Below are 26,495 nucleotides of genomic sequence, written 5' to 3'. Positions count from 1 at the left end.
AGCTGGATAAGACTTGATATCAGCAGATGGCGTAAGCAAACACATCATAATTAAACATCATGCAATGCACAAATATGTTTTATTCAACTCATTTACATGAAATGAAAAAATAAACTTGAAACTTACATTTCAAAGGCATTCAATGTATTTTTTAACAAGGAATGTTCCAATGGTAAACCAAAAAAAACACGATTTACAAAGTGCCTCCTTTCACATCTTTGGTCATCCACCAAATGTACAGCTCCTTTTGATTGAAGTGCTGGAGCCAGATTTATGGGAGACTGTATTAAATCTAATACAAAATAACCATCGAGGCAGTTATAGCTCTAAATCTACAACATCTCCAGTTTCTCTGACTGCTCGGTAATACATGTAATGTAATTTCATTGACAGAAACTAAAATATTAAGATCAATAAGTCTCATTCTGACTTATTAAGTCATCGTCAATGTCAGGACAGTGAACAGTATTACTGTCAGTCAGTAATCCTAATTATGTGTCCAATGAGTTATGTGACAAAAAAAACACAAATTAGTCTACATTATGGTCTATTCTTTAAATTATACATTTTAAAAATATATTTATCTGTAGTTATATTTTGGGCATAATTACATACGTCTCATATTGAGAACGCTTATTGTTAAAAACGTTTTTACTGACAAACACCCACAGATACTGTCATCCCAGCATGTTTTCTTTGACTTCATTAGAGAAGTGAATGGTCACACATAATATTGTCCATGCAGCAACTGCATCAGAAATAATAACAAACATAAATAAAGGAATGAATAATTTATAAAAAATAATATGTTTTGGCCATTCCAGGCTTTAAGTCCTTCATTGTTTACGCACCGACATGTTTCACTTTTAGTCCACTAGGTGGCTCTGTTTCCCTACACATACAAATATGTACTTTCAATTTTCACTGGCCAGCCTGAACGGACAGCGTTCAGGTTTAATTCACAGAAGGCACGCGGTTCAGACACACTTTGTAGCTCAAACGTTGGCGCTGTCTTTTCTATCTGAAAGGCCTTCCTGCAGTTAAAGAGGAAAATACAAATGGGCGTTAAATTACATACTGACTCTTCAGACGGGAGATCTGTTGATCAATGTCCAACTCCAGTTGAATCCCTCAAGTCAGTTTTAATTAATATTAATTATATGTTGTCCTTTCCAGAGCAACAAAGTCCTTGAAAAGTAAAAAGTCTTGACATTTTTCATTAAAGGAATAGTTTGACATGTTGTGCTCCTTGCTGAGGGGTTAGATGAGAAGATTGATACCACTCTTATATTTTTATGCTAAGGAGACAGTTAGCTTAGCTTTGCATAAAGACAGGAAACAGAGGGGGAAAAAATAGCCTGGCTCTCTCCAAAGAAAACTAAATATTTTTCTCAACTATTTCCGCCAATAAATTGTCCAGCATGCATCCACCCGTACAACTACAATTTGTCATTTTTACACTTAGAGATTAGAGATATAATGTAGAGGCTGCTTCTTTCACCTTCTGTTAGGCTCGTTTCCACCCTGTTTCCACATGCTTTATGCTAAGCTAAGCTAATCCATCAGCTGGTTCTAGCGCCACATTTAGACAGGAGAGTGGTATCAATCTTATCAAACTCTTGGCAGGAAAGCAAATAAGCATATTTTCAGAAAACGTTGATCTATTCCTTCAAAATCGGATGAAGTTCAGATCCGTTGGATTCATCTGAGTCATTTCCACTGATTGCAGTCATTGCGGTGATTATAATTCAACCATCTTTGAAGTCTTCATGACTTCTTGGGGTTTGAGTTTTGCTGTTGTTTCTGTTTGCGGAGGTGAGCTTCGATCTCGTGCCTGAAGAAGAGCATCCCCAGCTGGCCGTGCGAGGCCTCGTTCATGGCCTTAGACTGCATGCACATGCGGTACTGGTCCGGAGGGAGCTCATCAGCGCAGTGCTTCTCGTGCCACAGGTGGAACAAGCCTCGCGACGGTGCTCGCACCACGAGGAGGTTGCTATGGAGGTACTTCCTGTACAGGTGGACATCTTCGCCCCCCCAGCCTTTGATGTCGATGTCAAAACCTCCTGGAGGTACAAGAGCAGAATGCAGCATAAAATAAAACTAAGATAACATTATAGTATGTGTTGTTATGTTATTTATGTCTTCAGCGCTGTGTTCACTTCCTGATAAAGGTTCATGAATCCTGATTAGAGTTTACAGTGTGTGATCATAAGACGTTTTCTCTCCACTCCGCCTGGTTTGTTGTTTCATGAGGGGGCGATGATGCAAGACAGCTCTCGACCTGGCATGTTTAAACCTGCACCTTTACACGCGTGAAGTACTCTTGTCTGTTTCTGCTCACACTTTGTGTCTCTCTGCAGTTTTATTTAGATTATTCTGTGCGTCTCTGTCTCCCTTCTTGCACTCATGCTCCAGGGCTAAACAGAGATAAGAAATAAACCTAACAGATGAATTGTTCATTTGCTAATGTGCACGCACTCATGGCCTAAATAACACATTGCATCATCATTTCTGAAAACATTAAATGGCACAACTTAATTGTGCCTTTAAAGGCATATTTCAACATTTTAGAGAAACAAACATATTCCCTTTATTTTAAGAGTTTGATGAGTCTATTGATGTGTCTGTTTGGTAATTATGAAGCTGCAACCAGAAGCTAATTAGTTTAGCTTAGCATAAAGAGGGGAAAAACAGGGAAACAGCTAGCCTGGCTCCGTATAAAGGTAAATGCACTTGACTCTGCTAGAAAGTGAATAAGCTTATTTCCTCAAAATGCCTAACTATTCCTTCAAATTAGATTTTTGTTTGACTTGGAGCTTGTTTAACATTTCGGCACATTAAAGTGAGAGCATTTGCATGCTTGTGTGGGTGTTTGGCCCTTAAACAATAAAACACTTTGAATTTCACTGCAGCCTTTAATTGATGTCACTTTGGAGGGAAACTAAATTGATGCAAATCTGTCTTGAGAGCCAATATTCCTGAACTAATATACCGATAGAGAGCTCACAGGGCTGGGAGATATGCTAATATATGCTGCCGCTGCTGCTCAGAGCTGTTTCATGCAGAGTAATATAATAAAATCTCTTCCCATTTAAGAAAAGTAATGTAATATTGAACCACTTGTGCTATGAGGTTTTTCATATCCATTACGCTATGGCACCATTATCATAGCATCTAGAATCTAAGAAGACAATTTATTACCCTGCGCTATGAAACGCCTCTGCACAGATAATCAACCCTCAAGAGCAACTGTTTATGATTTCCTGCATTCCTAATGAGGGTGTGATTGCAGCGCAAATATTTACCTATGTTGATGAAGTCGGACCTGTATTGGCAGGTCATGCCGAAACCAAAATCCCTCCAGAACCCTGTGTCTTTCTTGATCACCTGCAGGGGAAAAAGAGAGTTTATGGCCAGAAATATCTCAGCTCAACACACACACACACACACACACACACACAAGAGGCACATCGACAGGAGCATGCTTCTGTGGATTTGTAACAGCTGGAGAGGGGGAATATTTCTAAACCTCCCAGCCATGTAACACAGCACTGATCATGATATTTTCCACAAGTGGCTTGCTGAGTGTTCGAAAAAGAAAAAGGTAGACTACGGATTTTATTGGTGTGTTACCAGCTGTTGCTCCACAGGTGGGACGTGTTCTTTACTTCCGTAGATCAGAGTGGGGTTGTACTGGCTGAATAACACCGGGTAGAACACCTTTTTCCCTGAAATGGAGCGAAACAGAGGAGTCAGACGAGGCAGTGATTTGATGTGAATGGCAAACCCTTTTAAGACTTAATGAATGGTAAGTGGACTTGTACTTGTATAGCGCCTTTCTAGTCTTCCGACCACTCAAAGTGCTTTTATACTACATGTCATTCACCCATTCACCTAGACATCTACCAATGCATTTTGACCAGTCATAACAACAATTTGATCCTTTGGAATTATAATTCAAGATAGCTGCCATTGCATTCTTGTATATGTTAAAAAGGCAAAAGTATGTCTCACCGGGCTGCGTGTTGAGTCGACAGGTATTGAGGAAGTCAGCGGTGAAGTAGATGTCCACGTCACAGAAGAAAAGCAGCACGTTGCCTCCCTTCCAGGCTCGGGCCCCGACGTCTAGACCCCGTCCCCGAGAAAACTCCTCGTCCAGCTGCAGCAGAGTGAAGTTCTTAAAATTAACTTCCCTGTAGAGAGAAAGAGAGAGAGAGAGAGAGAGAGAGGTTAGATAGAGAACCAGCAGTCAATTTGTTTATAGAACGTACACAGAATGAATATATCAATACATTAAAATACATTTTTGTCAAGTGTATTCAAAATAAAAATAAATCCTTCAAACTGTCCTTGGTTAAACTGGCAGAACTGGAAAGAGAATAAACTGGAGGATGTCATGGAGGATAACTTTTCATACTATTAGATAATTCTTAGTATTTCTCAGAAACTTAATTCCTTGTCCTTTTACTACTTTTTTAATGTATTTATTACATTCACCAATAGTTTATGTCTATACTGAATATCAAATCTAAACTAAAAACTCAGATGTTCTCCTGTTCTTCTAATTGCATTTTATTACATTTGTCAGTTAATTTGTTTTGTAATATGCACCAGCTAATAAATGAAATGATGTGGGCCTTAAGCTGGCTCCTGCATTATTACAAAATCCTGAGGCTCAGTCTTGTGCCAAAATCCGGTTTAAATATCTTTATTATTTCAGTTGATGCTGTGTATATTCCTAAATAAATATGTGTTGAATCAAATTACCACAAACTAGCACAGCGCGGCACACATTAGGCCGGATAGTTATTGAGAATAGGAGTTGAGGGCCTAAATATAATGACGCTGCCATATATACTGGATCTACGGAGTACACAAAGTGGGAGGAACCTGAGGGTCCACAGGGGCCCACAGTACATATATGCCCCTGGATTCTCTGATGGGTTGATTTGGCCCTGGTAATCCTTGGTTTCGTGGCTTTCATGCCTTTAGTCTTTTCCACCCAATTATTATGTCATAAAATATTTGTGGACTGACTTCATTTCACTCCTCAAAACATGTTCCCCGTTCTAAACTCCTGCTCCTTTCTCCAGGATTCTGATCATGATATACAAAAAAACCCGAACAACTTAAAACTCAAACCAAAAATAAATTGCACGGGACAACAAAGCTTCCTCCTTCACAGGCCTGAAGTGTTCCAAGGATGTGGTGAGAGCAAAGAGAAACAGCTGGATCCAGATGTCCTCCCCCCCCCCCCCCCCCCCCCTAAACCATAAAAATTCAAACTGCTAGTGACTAATCCGTTACTCACGCATGCACAACATACACAGACTCACATTCAGATAGAAGATACTGAGAAAAAACTGGTTCACACATCTCGTGTTCGAGGCAGAACAAACAGGATTTAACCTCCTCCTGCATTCATGTGATGCCGGGTGACATAACACATGAGAGAGAGCAGGTAGACATACACAGCTTTGTCACAGGAAACCAGGATGACCAGAGGAAACATGGTCTCGCTTTGTTTTTGCCGGAGGCAGCTTGAATCATGCTTCCCACATTTCCATTTGACTGCTCTGTGTGTGTGTGAGTGTGGATGTCTGCGTGAATAGTTTGTATCAGCATATTTATTCATGTGTAATACTGTGTAAAAAGCCTTCGTCTCACTGCTACCCTCTCAGCTTCTCCCTTTAAAAATGCATAATAAACCCTTTTGATCCTGGTCAGAGCAGAGAGACATAAACATGTGGGCGTCTTATTTATCTGTTCGAACAACTTTGGGTGAAATATCTAGAAACAATAACAACATCTTTGTACATGTCAATATGTGTTTATGTGCTGTCAGTCAACAAGTCTACAGTCAATTCTCCACGTCTGTCTGCAGAGTCAATCTGTTTCACAGTCGGCACAGTCTGAGTCCCAGGAGAGGCTGACCCACCTGCTGGCATTAAACTGTCCACAGATGGCAGAGAGACAGGGAACAATAGCTCTGTTTGTCTCAGACAATGTTGATGCTGTAGCAGCTACATTCACGTGTTGATTCAGTCTCAACTTTAACAGGGCGGGAAGCTCATCGGTCAGAGCTGAAGAGAGGGGTGCCTCAGTGGCATAAATATATTGCTTATTTCTTGCAAATTAACTTTAGAGGTGCTGGTATGCAGATTTTGTTAACTTTGCTGTTTTCAGTCTACATAAGCCAACCAGCTGCTGGCTGTAGTAGCATCACATTTCCAGACATGAGAGGGATGGCATTGATTAGCAACAAAGAGAATAAGTTGAGTTCTCAAAATGTCCAACTGTTCCTTTAAAACAGATTTATGGTCTACTTGGGGTCTCGTTTTACATTTTGGCACAGTTAAGTGGGATCATTTTCATGCTTGTGTCACTTTGAATTTCACTGAACCCTTTAATTGATTTCACTTTGGAGGGAAACTAAATTGACGAGCAGATACAGAGGACAAGTGGCTGCGAGATATGGCCTGTCTTTAAGAGATATATCTCTTAAAGACAGGAAGCGCAGGGAAACATGTAGCTTGGTTCTGTTCAAAGGTATAAATAAAAACCTGCCCGCAGCTAAAGTTGTATTTCCATCTTGATTTTTTTATACATTTAACAAAAAAGATACTGATTAATGTAAATTGATTTTGTAACCTTTGGACTGACTCAGGCTAGGTCTTTACCTGCCTGTTTCCAGTCTTCATGCTAAGCTAAGCTAACCGTCTCCTGGTGGTAGCCTCACATTTGAGCGTACGTGAATCTCCTGCAATGACTTACAAATTCGGCTGTGCATATTTACATTTCAAGGGACATGTAGTTGTAAACAATTCATTAAATGCTATTCTCCTAAATACTTTAGATATTTGTTAGGGGAAAATGTAATTATATCTTTCCCTCTCAGACGTTTGTATGTCTCTAAAATGTAAAACCAAGAATATGAACATGGGCACTATGGTGTGCCAAGTGAAAAGGTCTGCTTAAATCCTGGAACATCCTTGTTTTCTAAATTACTTTTTCTTCCCTCTTCCATCACAGGCATCAGCTCCCTTATTATTATAGCCAGAAAAAGTCCAATGTGTTTACTGTGGGCGTGATGGCTGGTACCTAGAAGGAGCTAAACTGTTGAAATTGTGTCAGAGGGAGAAGCCTGTTAAGAGCCGTCATGTTGTGTCACAGCAGCAGTCCTTATCCTGTTAGTTCTGCTAAGGACAGGAAGGGGAGACCAGATTTTCTTTCTCTGTAAATATGTGCCTCTTTGTAACCGTTTGCATGTATTTGGTTGTGTGTGCTTATAGCTTAAAGACTGATCGCCGACACGGTTCTCACTGAACTTGAAAAGTCTTGGCTGTAAGCCTCTATGTCTGTGGCCATGTCCAGGCTTCTTGGATTGGCACAAATGTTAGTAAAACATTTTTGTTTTCCCCAGAGGATAGCTCTTAATGACTTTGGTAATCCCCTGACTTTTACTTTGGCGTCACCAGCAGGTTTATCCAGTGAAATATCTGAACATACTGGATGGGTTGGCCCAGACGTTTGTAAACACATTCTTTTCCCCCAGAGGATATTCCTCTATAGCACCACCATGAAGTAGGTCTGTGGTTTTGGGGGACATGTCTCAACTACTGTTGGACTGATTTGGTGCAGACATTCATGTTCCCCTCCGGATGAACATTAGTCAATTTGTTGATCTTTAATCTTTCCTCTAGTCATCATTTAGTCAGAATTTGTCTATGATGAAATACATGCAAAACCAATGACAAACCCATCTGCTTCAGCTGGACTTTAGCAAATGTGATCATGCTGACCTACAGTACTAAACAAAGATGGTGAACATGGTAAACATTGCACCTGCTTAAAGTCTGCATGTCAGCATGCTGGCGTTATCATTTAGCTCAAGACTAAAGGCTGAACTTCCTCATACTCCACTGCATTTCTTTTTTGTTTCTTCTTTGTGGGAGCACAAAATTGCATAGAAGTTGAAAAATGTTCAACTTTATGCAAATGACGTTGCATTGTGTCGCCTTCAGTCAAGTCTTGAAGCCTCATGAATACATTTCAATTAAAGAGGCAAAACTGTTTTCACTTCTTCAACATCCCTTTCTGATGCAGCGATGTCAGCTGGTAGCGCTCTTCTACCTGTCATTTTTTTAATTCCTAAAATCAATTTTAAACAACAAATTTTCCCCGTTTGTCTGTCACCTGTCTGGTGTTCACAGAGCAGGGAGGCTAATGTATTTGGGCTACAGTGCAGAAGAAAAAAAAAAACTTTACAGTGAGCTGGGAAATCAGCAGTCAGTGCATGAAATGAAAGAAGTAAGTGCAAGCTATAAAAAATGTAGACTTGTTGGGATCACTCTCAGGCTCAGCCCTCAGGCAAGTAAGTTAATCCAGTTATATTAACAGTGAGACATTTGCAGAATGGGTACTGGCAATTTGTAAAGATTCTCTTTAAAATGAATATTTGACAGCCTTCAAAACTCCTATATGATTTGTTTATCATTTCAACAACTCATAATCTCTCAATCACCTTCTGCTGGGTATTTCCCGCTCGCTTCCTTGTCAGACGGTTTGGTTTCCCGTCTGGGAACTGCGAGAAATGCCACGATAACATGAAAGGCTTGGCACAAGTTGAGGTAAAGGTTCGAGCTGAATGAGTGACAGAATGATCTCATACTCCTTCTCTTTTATCGTAACCTTCTACTTCCTTTGATATCCTTGTCGAAGCTCTATTTCCATCCTCGGAAAATCTGACTTTTTTTGTCCGACTTGCTCTCCTATCATATCTTCAACACTACTCCTCTGACTTCCTTTCTCACAGTTTCGTCTCTCATCCGCGGCTGACACACACAGTACTTATTCATATGTATCGACTGGTATCTCTTTAAAACAGATCACTCATTCTTCTCCCTGTTACACACAGTCTCCCTCCCTCTTTTTTCCATCTGCTCTTCCTCTTTATCTAACGTTGTTCTCGATCATTATTCTTGAGCATGTAAGGCTGAGAAACGTACATTTCCCCCGACGGTTTGAGCCCGAGTTCAGTCTTTGAAGTATGGATGTGTAAGCGATATACTTGAAAGTTCAGCAGCTGATCCTATCTATTTTAAACGAGCCACGGTGTCTGGCAGAATGCTTGAAGACGTTGTTCTGGTGCTTTTCTATCTCCTATATTCTGCTCTGCGCTGTTTTGGCTTTTGTTACAGTAGAACTGGTTTGGCTTTTGATTTATACTCCCAAATAATTAGCACGATTGAAAACCCACACATGTTGTATCGTCATTTAATCCCTGAAGAGGGGCTGATGTGGGCTAGAAAGATGGCTGAGATCCAGGACAATTCAGATTCTTGTTAGGAATTTGCATTGAGTAGTTAACATTGGCTGGTGTTAGTCGTATTAATGCTCTTTTGAAAGGATTTCAGCGGTGAAGTGTGACTGCATAAGGTTAAAAAAAACAACAACAAATAGCTTGAGGTTGTTTGGGAGGAGACGCTGATCAAACCGGTTTCTAGAGGTGAATTACATTTGTAGGAAGGGCAGCGCAGAATCAGATCAGCCACTAATGATGCCATCACTGCTGGGAAAAGATATTGACTTGTTTGTGAGTGAAGTGGGTGTGTGGGTGTGGTTGTATGTGTGTGTGTGTCTGTATGTGTGTGTTCTTGCACTTGAACTGCATCTCTGTGTGACCCAATTTGAGTTTTAAACCTTCACAGTGAGGACGTTTTGTCTGACCTCAACCCTTGTTTTCTTTGGATCAAGAGCTGAATGAAATGATCATTTGATATTATTTGCATGCATATCACTGAGACGATCGGTCATTTGGTGTGACTGATTAGTTGGTCGATAAAAGACAACTGTTGTAATTGATTCATTTATCAAGTAAAATTACCCAAACTGGGTTCAATACAACTTCACAAATGCAAAGATTGGTTTGTGCTTGGTGTTGAATCCTAATGGCTTTGCCTCTAGCACCCCCATGAAGTTTATTGACAACTAAAAGATGTATTGACATGAAATTTGGTTCATCTATTCATATCCCCCAGAGGATGGATCGTCACAACTTTGGTGATCTCTGACCTTTCCAAAAGGTCAATATGTCCTAAACTTATATAGGACATATCCCAGCTGTACTTTATGTTTAGTACTAAACTAAAACGGTGAACGTTATGCCTGCTAAACATCAGCCTGTTAATTGTGAGTGCAGTATGTTAGCATGCTGTGGTTAGCGTTAGCTCAAAGCACTGCTGGGTGTAAGCTGTGTTATGCTAAAAAATAACTAGTTTGTACATCGTGTTTTCTGACACTTTATAGACTACACAATCAAGTCTTTCATAAAAACATAAAGTTAGAGAACTCAGTTAAGAAAATAATACTCAGTTGCAGCCCAATTGCACGTTTGGACACATGCATGCATCTTCCTCCATACGCCGATATATATGTATGTGTGTGTGTTTCTGGGTCCAACATAATGGAACCACAGATACTTCTTCTTCCAGTGATGATTCCCATTCATTTTATCCACAGTCTGGAAGCCAGATAGACTAAAAGTAGGAGTACAGAGATGATTACAGGCCCTGATTCACACCCAGATTAGCTGCTGCATTTCTGGGGAATGCATTGTTAGGCTGTGAGAGGAATACAAAAAGCCTCACAGAGTTCAAGGCAGAATAAGTGCCGAGTGTGCTTTAACGGACACTGACTGTACCTCCACTTTCTTCCACACTAAAATCCGTAAGATTTATTGTTTCTGTGTTCTTCTTTCCTTCTTTTTTGAATTTGCCATCTGCTTCACTTCAAGTGTATTTAACGCTGCCTCTTTTTCATCTTCACAGCCCCCCCCCCCCCCCCCCTCAGCGACAGTAGCAGGCAGACACACACAGAGGGATAAAGAGGCGCTGTGTGACACCAGAGACAGCCCGACTGTATCAAGGCCGCAACAAAAACCTTCGGGGCTGAGAAATCGACAAGCATCACCATAGTAACCCCCTCGGGGGAAACTACGGCCACAGTGGATCTGACTGCTGATCAGCCGGCAGCGATCGTCTGCAGAGGTGCGAGTGTCGAGAGGTCCATGTGAGAGGTTTGGCATGAGTCAGGGATGATCACAGGCATGTTGTAATTCATCTGTGTTGGCTGGTGGCTCTCAGCTCCGCAGCGTGGGTGGAGCGCTGCTCCATTATTCATCAGACAGATGACTGGCTGTGGCAGGACGCCGAGCCAGGAGGTGTGCGCGTGTGTGTGTGTGTGTGTGTGTGTGTGTGTGTGTCATGAGAGAGAGAGGGACAGATTAGAAAAATGTGAAGAAAAGAGGTTTCTGATGTGGAAATATTTTTTACAGTGTCTGCTTCTGAGAGCGGGCGCGTGACTGCGGCAGTGTTTATTTAATTACATGAATTGCCTCCCGTATTGTGTGTTTGGCCTGTAACACAAAGAACTGATCTTGGCTGTGCTTCCGACCCACCTGGATGTGTTCTCCAGAGTGCTGCGGACTTCGCTCATCTGCTCGTTCCCAAAATACACCACCGTCAGATGGACCCGGCCGTCCTGACGCACACAGACTTCCCTGTAGGTATACACAAAAACACACACACACACACACACACACACACACACACACACACACACACACACACACACACAGGAAGAGACATTATAGATGAATGCCTTCTCAAACTCAGCAGGAAGGAAGAGCACTGTGGATAAATGAGGGTTTGTAAAAGAGAAGGCCTTGGTTTAGAGGTTTTATTCTTTCAAGTGCTGACACTGGCTCAGTCCAACAAGAACTGAGATAATTGACTGATTAATCGTTTATGAAGCAAGAAAAAATGTCCAGTATTAACAGGTTTCAGCCTCTAAAATGTGACGGTTTACTACTTTTTCTCCGTTTCATATCTCTATGAATTTGATCTGTCTGGGTTAGTTGGACAAAGCATGCATTACAACAACACCACCTACGGTTCTGGTACTTAATTTATAATGATACAAATAAATAATTGAATTGCTAATGGCAATAATCTTCATTCTCAGTTATAATCCTGACTCTGTACTCATTCTTACACTGTGTTAAAGCACAGGGGAGAGATTGTGCGTGAGCAAAAGAGAGACCAGGTGGGAGATGCCTGCGGGCACTTTGATGGAGAAATGTCAAATATATCACACATATGCTGAAGATAATTCACCTCCTCTCCCACAGCACACACACACATTTGTTAGAGTTTTGCCCAGGAGCACATGGGGAAAACTGTCTCATAAAACTCAACTAGATACCTAAAGATGACTAAATATATGCAGAGGATATTAAATAGTCATGGGTAACAAAATGTTTAAGGACACTATAGATGCTGTTGTGTTAAATCCTTTCTTTATATGCTTATAGATTTGTGTCACTGGCACCACAAAGTAGATAGTTATTTCATAATGAATCAGTAGCAATATTGCTCTTTAAACTGCAGAATGCTCATTTGCAAGTGTTTGCAGTTTGCATCATTTCATTGTATCTCTATATTATGCACTTGGGAAATACTGTATATCAGTGTGAATAAAGAATATTTGATATATTCGCAGTTACTCACCGTTATCACCTCCTAAACACAAACACACACACACACAATTTCTCCCAGTACCCCTTTAATATGGATGAGGGTAAAGTGTTTGCTCAGCGACTCGCCGAGTCTTTCAAGTAAGTACACTTCTTGCCATGCTGTATATCAACTGCTGCTGGTCTGCCCAGGGGGCCATTTTAATGGGTTGCTACACTGCTACTAAGCAGGATTTACCATGTAAAAAGAGCTGTGATAAGCATGCAGCAGCTGTCCAATAACTCACAGACATTAAGAAAGATGTTTCCAACTGACGGTGATGGACTGCGGAGATGAGAAAAGCAGGCTTTGCTGTTAGCTGATGATGTTTTGACTGCTAGTCAAAATAGGATTTTTTTTTTTTCAATGATAGCAGTTACTTTTTCATATTTAATTTCACTTTGCAGAGAATTAGTCCTTTATAGTTTTTATTCTTCCAATGTCCTTGGTTTAATCACATACATACTCGCCTGGATGTGATATAATGTGGTTTATTTGAGATGCGTAATTGCTCTATGCATTAAAATGTAATAATGTGTGAAATTACATGTCCTTAGGTCATGTGGTAACTGATGAAAAGTGGGCTGGGATCTGTGAGGGTATCTTTATTCATGCTCTCTTGTATGAATCATTTAAATCAATCAGTTTTGTTTACATTCTAATTATGCCTACCGGCACCTGAATAAATGAACTGATAACACTGCGTGTGCAGTCCCAAAACAGGAATTATAAGTCTCTCTGATGTTCATCTTCTGTCCTCTAATATCGCCCTCTTTACCCCAATTAAAATGTAAAACTGAAATAGAAGCTGGGTTTGAATAACACAGTATCACACTTTCCTGAGTTTCGTGTGACACAACAAACCGTCCTGAATAATTCATTGTGGTGCTTCTGTTTATGCCTCATTGTTTGTGTGACTTTGCAATCAACAGCTGGCAACAGAATAACAAAATCAAAATCCTGAGAAGAGGTTCAATCATCGAGTCTCACCTGAAGTTCTGCATGAAATGTTTGAACTTGTCTGTGCGTCTGGACAGCGGCACGATGATGTTGATCGGGATGTTGGCTGTGTTCACCCTCTCGCTTTTCGCCTTCATCAGCGGTCCAAAGGGACGGAAGAGGACCAGGCGTCTGAATTCATTACTTGACTCCCCTCTGAAGGTCAGCTCGTACAGTGTCCCTTTGTCCTTCTCTGTGCGGGTGATACCTGATGGGTGAGAGACAGCGACACAAACTCATGACCAAAAAACCTTAAATAGCGTAAACATTAGCGCCAGTGATCGTTTTCAGTATATTCAGTGTACAAGCCTGTTTAAAAGAAAAAATATAAATCTATTTAGCATGGTATCAATCTTCTCATCTAAGTACTGGCAAGAAAGTGTATTTCACAAAATTCAAAACTATTCCTTTAAATCTTGCAGCTGCAAACAAACAACTACTATAAATTTAACTTCTAGTAACTTTGAGAGAAAAAATATCATGTATAATAACATTCGCCTACATACCAAAATTAACTTTCAACGATGTCTCAACAGTGTGACTTGATTTTTGTTGCACCTGGTGAGTTTTAAAGTCCGATTTTAGTCTCTGTGCCTGAAGTTTCTCTGACTCTTTCTTTATCGCAGTGATTTGGGTTTTCTTGTTTTTGCCAGGGTGCAGCTTTTATTTAAATCCCTTGAGAATTTCTGTGTTTATGCCATGGATCATGTTGTTCCCAGATAGCTGAAAAATAAGCATTCTCTAAGGGAACATCATTTTTAGCATGCCACAGGAGCCACTGTCCATGCACTCTGCTGCTGTTTGGCAAAGAGACATAACTGCACATACGTAACACACATACACACAAACACACACACAATCACACACACACACACACACACACACACACACACACACACACACACACACACACACACACACACACAGAGGCTATTCCGGTCATCCAATTTTGTTGTTGCAGGCCTTACGTCAGCTTGTTCCTCCAGAGAGAAGTTGTTTTTTCAATTACTCTGCTATTAAAAGCATTATTACTTGAAAATGGACCTACTGAGGTCTGTGGGGGAAAAAAGAAAAGGGAAATGAAAGTGAGAAGTGAGACCTGAGAGAAAAGAAGAGGAAAGAGGAAGAAAACACATTACTGGAAAGTACCATCAGAGAGAGCTGGGATGACATGAAAAGAGCAGACAGAAAAGAAAAAAAAGTGAAAGCAAGTCAGAAAAACAGAAAGATGTCTGTGGGCAACAACAGCAACTTGGATTAAGGCCTTCCTGTTAAATTAGCAAACGTCCTGTGATGGGACACGATAAGCAGTCATTTAGTAAATAGGCTGAGCAATTTAGACTAAATGCCTTCACTTCCTGTCTCTGTCCTTCCGTCTAACTGCACTTATTCTGTCCCTTTCTAAGGAAAGAACTCAGTGGCTGGCAAGTTCATTTTGCATACCTCCTCTATTTGTGTTCAGTTTCAGCTCACTAGCTTGCCAATGCTGCCCTGAAGGCTCCCTGAAGATGCCTTTGTCAGTGCGGCCATCTAGACCGCCTAGGGTTGGATAAATCGCTGCTTGTTCAAGATCTGCGTAAAATCAATGTCGGGAGTCCATTAAGGAGCATTAAGAGCCAAAAATATGAGCAGGAGCTAGCTATTTCATTAAAAGCTAGCTGCACTCTCCTGCTGTTCTGTGGAGGAATTGTGGAGGCTGTTTACACACAAATGTATCTATAAAACTCACTGTCACGTAAACACACACTGTCACATTAACCAGGACCACACAACAGCTGCATACAGTGACTTATGGCTCATTTCCTACAAGCCAGGTGCCCATATTGCTCACTTTAACACCCCCCCCCCCCCCACACACACACACACACACACACACACTGAAGGTGGTGTCCTCAAGAAGAGCAGACAGACAGACACACACACACACACACACACACACACTAAAATGCCATGTTTGAAGAGATGCTCCACTATGAATGAGGAGCATCTGAGTTAATTTCCTGAGGTTGGGATCAGAGCTGAGCAGAACAAACAAGGAGGATATCCCGGCTGTACTTGTACACAAACACACACATATTTCTGATCTTCCAGGGATTCATGTACGGAAAAAATAAAAGATCAGAGCAACCCAAGGTTGAAGAAGAAGGTTGAGTGTAGTTCAGGACGTTTGTAATTTGTTTTCTGAGTTACGTTGTGTGATATGATTTACAAGGTAGACAGAGTGAGGTTGCCGTTAACACACAGTCCAACATAAACATCTGTATTTTCCGAACATGTACTCTGATTGGCTAAGGAATTTCATGATGGTTAAATCTTTAGGCAACAAAATCACTTTGGTTAAGGTTCAGTTAAACATAAATAAACACGTGTCTCGTACTAAAAGAGTTTTAAACCAGACCGATATCTTTCCTTAACCTTAACCAAGTGAGACGAGTGCCTAAAAATAACTATACAAAAGTGTAATAATGTTGTAGAGATAATATTCTATTGCAAGATTGGACAAAAAATGTCCTTCAAAACATATTTACTGTTGCAACAGAGAGGTCCATAAACATAACTTCCTGGAGACATCTGATGTGTTCTCACCTTCTACGAAGTCAGATGGTGTGTACACTTTGCTTGTTTGAGTGTTTTGTTCTGCTGCGCTCCTGCTGTCTTGCTGGGATGACGGCGTGTTGAGGCTGTGCAGGGCCGTCTCCAGCACCTCCCCCAGGGCCTCTCTCTTGTCCTTCCTCACGGGCTTCTCCTCGGGGTGACGCGTCAGCCCCATCTCCAGCTGGTACACCCTCTGCAGGGTGAAACTCTCAAAGGGCACCACCGCGTACTCGCTGGGCAATCGAGTTCCAGCGGTCACTTCGGCCTTCGACAGCTGGCTCCGCAGGAAATCCTGGAGGTCTGCCTGCTGGCTCCTGGCTCCCTGAGACTCCCCGAGATCACCTCCCTGTGACCCAGCCCCAGCTTCCTGTCCCCCCGCTGGGCCCCCAGTGGCTCTCTTCAGGCTCTCCTGCACTCCTTTCAGCTGCTGGCTACGCTCCTGCAAAGCCTCCTTCAGCTGAGCTATCTGCTTCTTCAAGGAGGAGATGTGGAGGCGGTGCTGCTCCTCACGCTCTTGGAGGAGCACCTGATAAGATTGAACACCGGGGGGTCCACCGCTCTGAGCAGCCCCAGCTCGGGCTCCTCCTGTCCCAACGGCTCCCGCTCCGATCCCCGGCCCCGTGCCCCCCAGGCTGGGGTGGTTGGGTCCGGCACGGGGGAGAGCGTGGCTCAGCAGGGGGTCGTCAGAGTGCGGTGGACTGCAGGTCATCACATAGAGGAGCGACAGGGAGCAGCAGAGGAGCACCAGCACGCCTCCGACACGGGAGACCCAGGCTAGCAGGCCACGCCGCAACATCGCTGCATGTAGCATTCAAAACTCACTCATCTGAGTTAAACACACACACGCACACACACACAAAGAAATATCATGTAACCTCACACACTCCAGCCACGAAGATAAGAGTCCATTTGTGATTATGTTCCATCACCCAGTGACGAGGCCGGCTACTTATCAGTATGAGGTCATTTCATCTGAATTAGGTCATTGCCTCTCCACTGCCTGAGATCGTAACTTGTTTTGACATTGGCAAAGTCAGCGTACGAGAAAAAGCAGTTTCTCCCTTTCCGTCGGTCCAATTAGCTCCATGGTCAGCTGGAAGACTCGCATTGTTACATCATCTATCACTCACATGTGACTCATATGTGACTCATCTTTTTCGCTGACTCCCTAAGTCAGTCCATAACGTCCACTTCGCGTCGGCCCAGATGAAGCGGTTGTGACGGATGGAGCAATAATGCTACGTTTTATGAGAAAGCAAATCCTCTGCGGTGAGCCGTGGTTTCCTCATGTCGTTTTCCTGACAGAGAAAACAGAAAGAGAGAGGTTTGTCATTCTTCACGTCTTGATCTCCAACAAACTCCCATCACATCAACATTGCTTGTGTCATTTAAAAGTCAGAAACACGCCAAACCACGCTGACATGCAACTTTAGGGTGGCAAATTAAGCATTCCTTCAGGACTGCAGCTCCTGGAAAACAATGTTGTCACCGAGGTTTGAGAATATGTGGCAGAGTGCAAGGGTGTGGGCTTAGAAGTGAACAGATGAGTGTTTGTTATTGTGAGTGTGTGTTCAGTGGATACAGAGGAAAGTCACTGGGACACATCTGTCTATCTATATATACCTACAGCGTACAGCGGGAGACTTTTTTATGCCACACAGCCAACTATTTTTAATTTATTTCAATTCAATTTCAATTTCAATTTCTCTTTATTTGATATGGACATCACAGTAGCATTAGAATTGTAACATACATTTATGCACAAAGCCCAGATGCACTGTGTTAAGTGTTTGTAGCAAAATGCTAATTTACAACACCTGTCCACAAGAAATTTTCATTGAACACAGCATCTCTTGAGATACATTATCTCTTCTTAAATGACACCCTTGCGTACTTAAAACCATTACACTCATCATGAAGCATGTTTATGTGGTGTTCGAATGACTGCTAAGGCTACATCAGTGGTTCCCATCCTGGCTGGAGTTTTTTTGTGTCATTTCTGTTCTGTCAAACTATTACTTTAAATATAAGACTACAGCCAGTTGCATGTTAGCATAGCTTAGCATAAAGACTGGAAACAGGGGTAATCAGCGAGCCCGGCTCTGTCCGAAGATAAGAAAATACAGAGTCACATCAAAATCTCACTATGACAAGTTCTGTTGCCTTTGGACAGAGCCGTGCTAGCTGCTTACCCCTGTTTTCAGTCTTTATGCTAAGCTAAGCACTCTATTTAGTGTGGAGACGAGTGGAATCAATCTCTTCATCTAACTCTCAGAAACCACAAAATAATTTCCAAATGTTCTATTATTCCTTTATTAAGGGAATAAGAAAAAATGTATAAATAACATAATATTTCTGATTCACAGCATCATGTTTTTCTTTCTTTTGCTTTTGTCTTGCAAAATACTTCAGGCCTCTCTTCAGGCCTCTAAAAACCCTTAATCCCAGATGAAAAAAGAGTCGATGTTGCTTCATTTTAAGGGGTCCGAAGCCAGAAATGTGATCATGATCTGATCATTAACAAACCACAAATATAAGAAGGTATAGACGCTGTCTTACACCCCAGACCAGTACAGAAAAGAGGAGTTCCCCTATGTGTATTTAGATGTGTGAATGTGAGTCTGCATATACTGAGTATATATGTGTTTTTGTGGGAAGGTGTTTCAGTGTTTGCGTTAGAGTACATATCTGTAAATATATCTGTGTGTATCGGAATCAGTCTCCCTTCACTCCCCACACAGTCAGCTCTTTGACAGGGCCGCCTGAAGCCGAGCCTAATGAAAGGATTAGTATGTGGAAGGAGTGAATACTGGACTGTGCTCTAACAGACGGCTGAATCGGGGAGGCAGGGCGTCTCTCCAACAGGACCTCTACAGCAGACTTAGGAAATGTTTGAGCAGAGGGTGCTCGGGGAAAAAGTGGGTGAGCGAAAGCTGGAGAGCAAAATATGGCTACAGTGATGGAGGATCATCCTTTCAATTACAGGAAATCATTCGTGATGTCATTATATGAGTCCTTAAATATGGCATCACACTAATGGTGTGGTGACAGTTTAATCACTTTTTTTGGTTGGTTCACAAGCAGCTTGTTAGTCTTGTTTCCCAGCTGGGAACATTAGAATAATTACATCACTTAGATGACTTTGACTTTCCTGGTTTTATGACTTACTGTAACACGCTACACCTTGGAACTGATGCCATGAACCACAAGACATTCAAACTAATTAAAGTGTGCATTCAATTCTGACAATGTGAAGGTCATATTGTCTTTTATTGGGCAAGAAATGCACTACTTTGCGTTTTTGACTAAAGTAAGCCTCAGTTAGGGGCAGGGCAACATGCTTATCTTCACACAACAACTAATGATAAAAGTAATTTAACACATTTTGTTAAAATCTCTTTCATGCTAAGACGTCTCTCACAACGAAAAATATCAAAAAAATAAAGCTAAAACAAATCCACCAACCAGAACCTAACGCTCACGAATTAACACGTTATATGAGAGTTGTTTAGTGCGTACAAAAACTTGTTACCTTTGGACAGAGCCTGGCTAGCTGTTTCCCCCTGCTTCCAGTCTTTATGCTAAGCTAAGCTAACTGTCTCCTGGTTGTAGCTTCATATTTAGCGTACCGATATGCAAGAAAACGAATTATTATAATTATAAACGAAGGATATTTACCAAAATAACGAATAATTCCTTTAAATGATTGATGTTCTATTAAATATGCTAAAGTCACATCATGATCCTGAAAACAACAACGATGCGTATCTGCATTTGACAGCATTATGTTTATTCCCTTGTGTTGCTGCTGAAACATGTGTTACTTAATAGAAACAAACGCCAAATGCATCACAAGCACAAAAGAAGTACAGATGCTCTGTGGCAAAGCAGTCACCCCCGTTGTAAAGGTACAAGAGAAAGATTCATCACTTAAAAAGCGGCCGGTGTGACTAAGATTTATGAGCAGAGAGTCACAGTCAAACCACTGAGTCTCAGCGGGAATGAATGAGTTGATTCAGTCCTGGTTATTTGACTCCCCGTGGGGATAGGCATGGCAGCAGCACAGGAACACTGGCAGCTGAATAATCATGTTTGATTTCATTGGTGGTGCGCTGTCGAAACAGTCATTTCCTGCTTTGTGTTACCGTACTAGTGCTCATGCTTATCTTTTAAGTATGTACTGAAAGAACACGTGTTTATTATGTGATATTTCATTTACACATTGTGTAAAACAATTATAAATGATTAAGAAATCCACAAAACAATACGATGAGTCTTCTTATCACTGTGAAGCAGTTTCCCAGTCACAGTGTTCCACTTTAGTGACAGTTTATTTCTGTGTTATCTGAATATTACACTTTGTTGATGAGATACTAAAGCCTCGCGAGTCAAGATTTCCAGTAAACCCAAACTGAGAGGAAATTACGTCATTTAAATGTGTAACTTTGCGGTTTGCACGTTAACACAACATCCTGCCTGACTTCCCCCAACAATATATTATTACAATTTCACAGAATATTCTCAGTAGCAAATATCAACAGAAACAGAACTTGGAGCCAACTTGACATACGAATTGAACAGTTCCCGCTATTTGAAGCTGTGACTTCCCTCTCTAACTTTGCACCATACGGTTTTCTGGTGTTTCAACCTGTTTATGGTACATCCGCTATAAAAGATAAGATCTCTATTTACCAGAACCCTCTTTGCATAACAGAACTAATGAATCTACATGCAACATAAACGCTGCCAGACTTTCTTACCAACAGACAAACAAGGCAGAGGATACATTTCCTCCACTTTCTGAGAGGACACAACTGATAAATGCACTTCACCTCCCCTATCACATATTTCATTCTCTCATCTAGAAATAGGAACAGAGATGCAGGGACGAGAGGGGGAAGAGGGCCAGAGACAGAGAGATGAAACGAACGATCAGGCTGTCATAAAGAAAAAGAGAGTGATTTAGCGTTTGGTGGCCGGAGATGTTTCCAAAACAGAGCTCTGCAGCATCTGTTTCAGCCTCCGACATCACTTCCTCCCCTCCTGCTGCAACTTCCAGCCCGTGGGGCATTTGTGTGTGCATCAATTAGAGTGTCTCTATGTGTATGCCCTTATCTGTTCCATTTGCAGAAGGAAATATTAACTCTTAACAACTGTTATATGTGCTTATCTTTGTGAAAATAAGAGGCTGTGAGAAAAGAGGAACTGCAGAAGTTTGCTGTCGGAAAAAACAGAAAGACTTCTTCTGGTTGTCGGTCACACTAGAGCAGCAGAACTCCCACTCAGGTGACAGATTATCACTGTGTGTTTGTGCTCCTCTCTGCACTACAGTCTACACGGGTTGACTTTTAAACGTCTGAGGCATTTGAGAAGCAACCTTGTGACCCTCTCATCATGGCAAATGTAGCATCTAAGGCCGGCCGTTGGATTTAAATAGCCCATTCTCTCTGTGCTCTGCTGCTATTTAATATATTCAGATATATAAAGAATAATGTAGGCACTGAGTCCACCGTTCAGTCTATGTTCTTTTCAGAGGCAGACACACTTTGCAGATGCATTAATTGAGAGGATGTGAGTGTGTATACGTGTGTGTGTGTCTCTGTGTATGTGTCTATGACTGTGGGAGAGAAATTACAGGAAAAAAGAGAAAACAGACCACAAGACCACAAACCACAAAGCGGCTGTATCTGCTGTAAAGGATCTTATCAGTGTGTTTCCATATTGCAAATTTGCTGACCTCATCTTCAAGACGTTTTTTAATAGTATTGTTTTCCATTTTATCCCCATTCATTTCTGCAGGGGTATGAAAATCTATTAGCAGACTCATGAAACTTTCTTTATTTGAGCAATCCGTCACAGTGAACATCCACTCTGCATTAGCGTTTGCCAACGTTAAATAATCTTTGCAATGCAAGGTTAATCCGTTTAAAAGGACCACTCCATTGATTTAGTGTCACACTTGAGAGGGAAAAATACAAATAGGAATGCGGGATTAATAGTTGTGCATAGATCTAGCAAAGCCATTTCCACTGCAAACATCCTGCTCACCTGCTCGATCTCTGCACAGCTAACGGCTGTCAGGGCAAACGGAACACGATGCATGCGCTGGCTGCATGGACTCATGGTGAGTGATGCACTGAGGGGGGACGTCATATCGCAGTAGAGAAACAACTAAAGCCCATTACAGCCTGATCATGCACTATAAATCTGTCTAGTGTTGTGGTGGTGCTTGTAGAGAAATGTGATGCTGAACTATAAATCAATACATGGCGGGACTCTCGTTAATAACCCCTTGTACCCCACTGTAGAAATTAAGATATCAGTCCCTGACAGCAGTCAAACTCAATCCAACTTTTAACATCATGCGACCAACGGCGTTTCTTTGTTAGACCATCCCTGACTGATAAAAGGCCCAGGTCTTTTAAACTCCATGACCACCAGATTTCCACACATTTTAGTTTGAAGGTCCACACACACCAAACCGCCATCAGAGAACTAGCAGCGATGAAGGCCGACTGTCACTTCACAGTCGCCCGTGTCTTGGCTAGCTAACGGCCGACATCACGCACGGGTTGCGCCTCTACCAGCAGGTGGTGGTCATATATTTTTCATTTAAAAAAGGGTTACCGGAACATCTAGTACTGCTGATTTACAAGCCGTTGTTATGATACATGAAACAAAGCCGAACATTTTCACATCATCAGAGACGGAGCACACCAGAGACGTGATGCATCTGCTTCCGTACTCAACAATGATGAGTGAACTGATCTTGATGTGTGAAATTAAAGGAGTTGACTGATTTGAACAGTCACCACACGTCACCTCACAATGATGTAACTTCCCATACACATCCACTCTCTCTCTCGCGATCGTCACAAACAACCTGATAAACCACAGCGCCGTGCTGCCCGTCTCATGTCTCTCCACCCTGCCTCCTTACAGCCTCTGCTGGGTTGTGTGTTCGTTACAGGTCAAGGATGTTGAAGTGCGCTTGTGTACGTTCAGGCCTCGGTGAATGTCGGGGCTCCTTCTCAGACAGCTCTGTCTGAACCTGCCCTGCAGCTATCTCACCGTAAAAATGAGGAATGTCCTCGAGGGAGGAAAACTAGGAGAGGAGAGGAGAGGAGACGAGAGATTAATTAAGATACATTTTAAAAATGAGTGGGGGGAAAAAAAAAGGCTGGTGAGAGATATGCCCACGGACGACTTGGGGGTAATTATTAACTGGGTAGATCAGATACTTGGTGTGAGAGCAGAAAACGAAGAAGTCAGTATAAAGTGAGCTTGTGGGAGGAGAACGAAGGAGAGAGGAGCGGAGAAAGGTTTCTTTGATGTGTCCTGTCCCCTCAGGTGATTCTCCCTACCATTCATTAGGGGCCGGTTTCCCCCGGAACCTTCCTGACGACGTGCCATCTGGAGGGCCCTTAAAAAAAAACCCACATTACACTCCTCTACTTCACTACAAGAGCCCTGTGTTAACATCCACCGCCCTCCTCCTCCACCTCCTCCTCATCCCTTCTCCCTTTCTCTGCGTTGGTCCTCAAAGTGCTCCCATTTCTTCCCAGTTACGTTAGACGGTATCAGATGAAACTTTAATGGGCCTCATGGGGAAAATGGGTCATTGCAGCAGCAGCGAATGTAGACAGACAGACAGATATATGGATGGATGATAGATCGATGCTACTACTTTCTGACATTTAATAGACAATTTATCAATAGTGAATATAATCTTCAGTGCTGTTGTACATGTTCATTGACGTTAGATAAAGAGGATGGAGTTTGCCAGTCACCAACCAAATCACATTTCATTTCTGGTAGCCGTAAGGGAAAAGAGATGGATTTTAATATAAAAGTGCATTATATGATAGTTGTTTATGTTAGGTGTTAGGGTGAAGAAATATATATATATATAATATAATATAATACTATATATCATGCGTTTAATCACAGATATATTGTGTATATGTCGGCCGATGAATAGCAAGAAGAAGAGGATAGCGGAGCGGAGTATTCTCTTATTAAGAATATGAAAATGTGCTTTGTCAGCATTTAAAGACAGAAGTATCTGTCAGTCATATGCTCTGAATTGTACTCAAAATGAACACAAACATGAATTTGAGTGCCTGCAGGAGTCAGAAGAACAGATTGATCTCCTCCATGAACCCATAACACAATAACAGCCACAACCCCGTTCTCCAGTGCGCTATATATATATGTCTGCGCCGAGGGTGCAAATTGTTGGGCACTCCCTCGTTCAGCAAAACACAATGACAGACCACAATGCATTTCTGATAGGGCACAGCTCATCTCCGCGTAATTATGGTGCAATATAATAAATCTCAGTTTGTATAGTAAGACACTCCCTGTGCCACTAGCCTCACAGTTGCTGACACTGATTTTACAAGTGGAAATGTATAAAGAGCTGATAATAGAGGTGGAGCAAACAAATTGAATCCAGTGTGTATATACAAAATCGCTTCTGTTTTTCCTCAGCCATTCACCTGCAACGCACCATCGTAATTGCAATATTCTCGCCACTGGTGCAACATTATCCGACGGAGGTGTTTGGCAAATGAGTGGTGAAAGACGTTAGCAAGTGCGAGCCAAGTTCAGCGAGGGCCAGAGCTCATTACTTCCCCCTTCCCCCTGGACAGTTAACCGCCACACAGACATTACTACCACGCTGAACTGAGGCATTTCTCAACTCTGCATGCAAAAGGTGTAGCTTATGCTCTGAGCAGTTAAACAGGTTTTGTTTACGGGAATACTTGTGACTGAACCAGCTCCACCTCTGCTGCTGATACTGGTTTACGTGAGTGAAACTGACAGTGTGCTCCTGGAGGCAATAAACCCTTCAGTGTCGTTCATAAGCTCTCCATTCAATTTAATCGAATTTCATCAACCGGCATTATCTGACTGAGCAAGGGCAACTGTAATATCATCAGAGGTAATTTGTTCAATACGCTGCAGGGACGTTACATCAGCACCGTTAAAATGTCCAGCAGGATCGCCGTTATCTGATCTGTGAAACATGAGAGTACATGCAGTCTGCACGGCAACACACACACACACGCACACTCCCAGACCCCCATAGACATGCACTACACACACACACACACACATGTAGGACACACATGTATCGAGCATCTAATAAAAGGGGGCAACTTCATCGTCCAGGCACAGGACGCACATGTCATTGAGTATTACATTAATTTCCCAGTTGATCACTAATACAGGGTAAAGCATTATACAGTAATTTACCCTGAGCATAACAGCATGTGTGCACTCCCCAGTCTTTCTCCTCTCTGCTTGCTAACAAACCTCAAATCCCACATAATCTCCAGTTTCATTCTTCCAATATGAGCAAAACAACTCTGCCAGCTTGCAAACCAAATATTTCAGGGTGCTAGGTGCCTGTTAGTGAATGCGCTAAGCAGGATTAGAACCATTTCCCTGATAAAACCCCCAGCTAGTGTGCATGTGTTTGTGTGTGTGTGTGTGTGTGTGTGTGTGTGTGTGTGTGTGTGTGTGTGTGTGTGTGTGTGTGTGTGTGTGTGTGTGTGATGCAGAAAAGAAGCCTGCACTTTCACTGAGTGCATGTAATTTTATTATCTGGGTCTACCCACCAGAAATTATTGTGGGCGTTTTTTCTGTTTTTTGTGTTAATTCCTCCATGCGATTTTGCTTTGAAGTGACCTAAAACATGACTCACAGATGGATAACCTGGCTGGTCTTTAATCATATTTGCATATAAGCACGGTTTCATTTATATTAAATATGTCAGAACAACGTGTATAGGCTATCCACTCGATGGATGAACAAAACCTCTCTCAGTGAAAACAAGCAAGCAACTGAAACACACAAAAAAAGTAAATTATAGGCCTATTCATATTTAGACAATTTGTTTGCCTTCATAGTCAAAGCGTGTCTATTAAGTGCATTATGGAAAACATCCTTGATATAATTTGGCTATGATTGATAACTGTTTTTTTCATGATTAGTCACAAAAAGTAGCTGGATATGTGCTATAAATACACATAAAGTTAACATTGAGCAGGGTGAGCATGATGACTACAAACTAATCACACGCGAACTATTACGATGTTGTGATCATTATTATTGTTTTATTTCCTCGTGGCTATCAGCGTTGCTTCATAGTGTTAACGTGCACTCTCACCCGGTCAACTTACCTCTTGTTCCAGCAGCCGTTGCTTCAGTTCATCATGCGCGGAGCTTTTTGTCTTTGTCCCGGTTGCGGTGGTCCCGTCGGGGTCTTGCAGTCCTCCACCGGTCCACAGCCGACACATGCGGAGCGCGGGAGCGGGT

The 26,495-nt window shown here is 41.9% G+C and overlaps 1 protein-coding gene across 1 annotated transcript; it reads right to left on the bottom strand.

Moving 5' to 3' along the window:
* Window positions 1-60: 60 nt before the first annotated feature.
* csgalnact1a (chondroitin sulfate N-acetylgalactosaminyltransferase 1a) lies at window positions 61-26,495 on the bottom strand. Its single transcript, XM_079178997.1, has 8 exons — window positions 26,360-26,495; window positions 16,161-17,467; window positions 13,566-13,782; window positions 11,459-11,560; window positions 4,015-4,193; window positions 3,634-3,728; window positions 3,306-3,387; window positions 61-2,063 (listed from the first exon to the last, which is right to left on the bottom strand). Exons 2-8 carry the CDS (start codon window positions 16,978-16,980, stop codon window positions 1,768-1,770), a joined length of 1,791 nt encoding a protein of 596 aa, XP_079035123.1. The 5' UTR covers window positions 16,981-17,467; window positions 26,360-26,495; the 3' UTR covers window positions 61-1,767.

The sequence above is a fragment of the Pholis gunnellus genome (genome assembly GCF_910591455.1).
Source record: "Pholis gunnellus genome assembly, chromosome: 18".
Classification (NCBI taxonomy): domain Eukaryota; kingdom Metazoa; phylum Chordata; class Actinopteri; order Perciformes; family Pholidae; genus Pholis; species Pholis gunnellus.
This window is presented reverse-complemented; position numbering and strand designations above follow the sequence as displayed.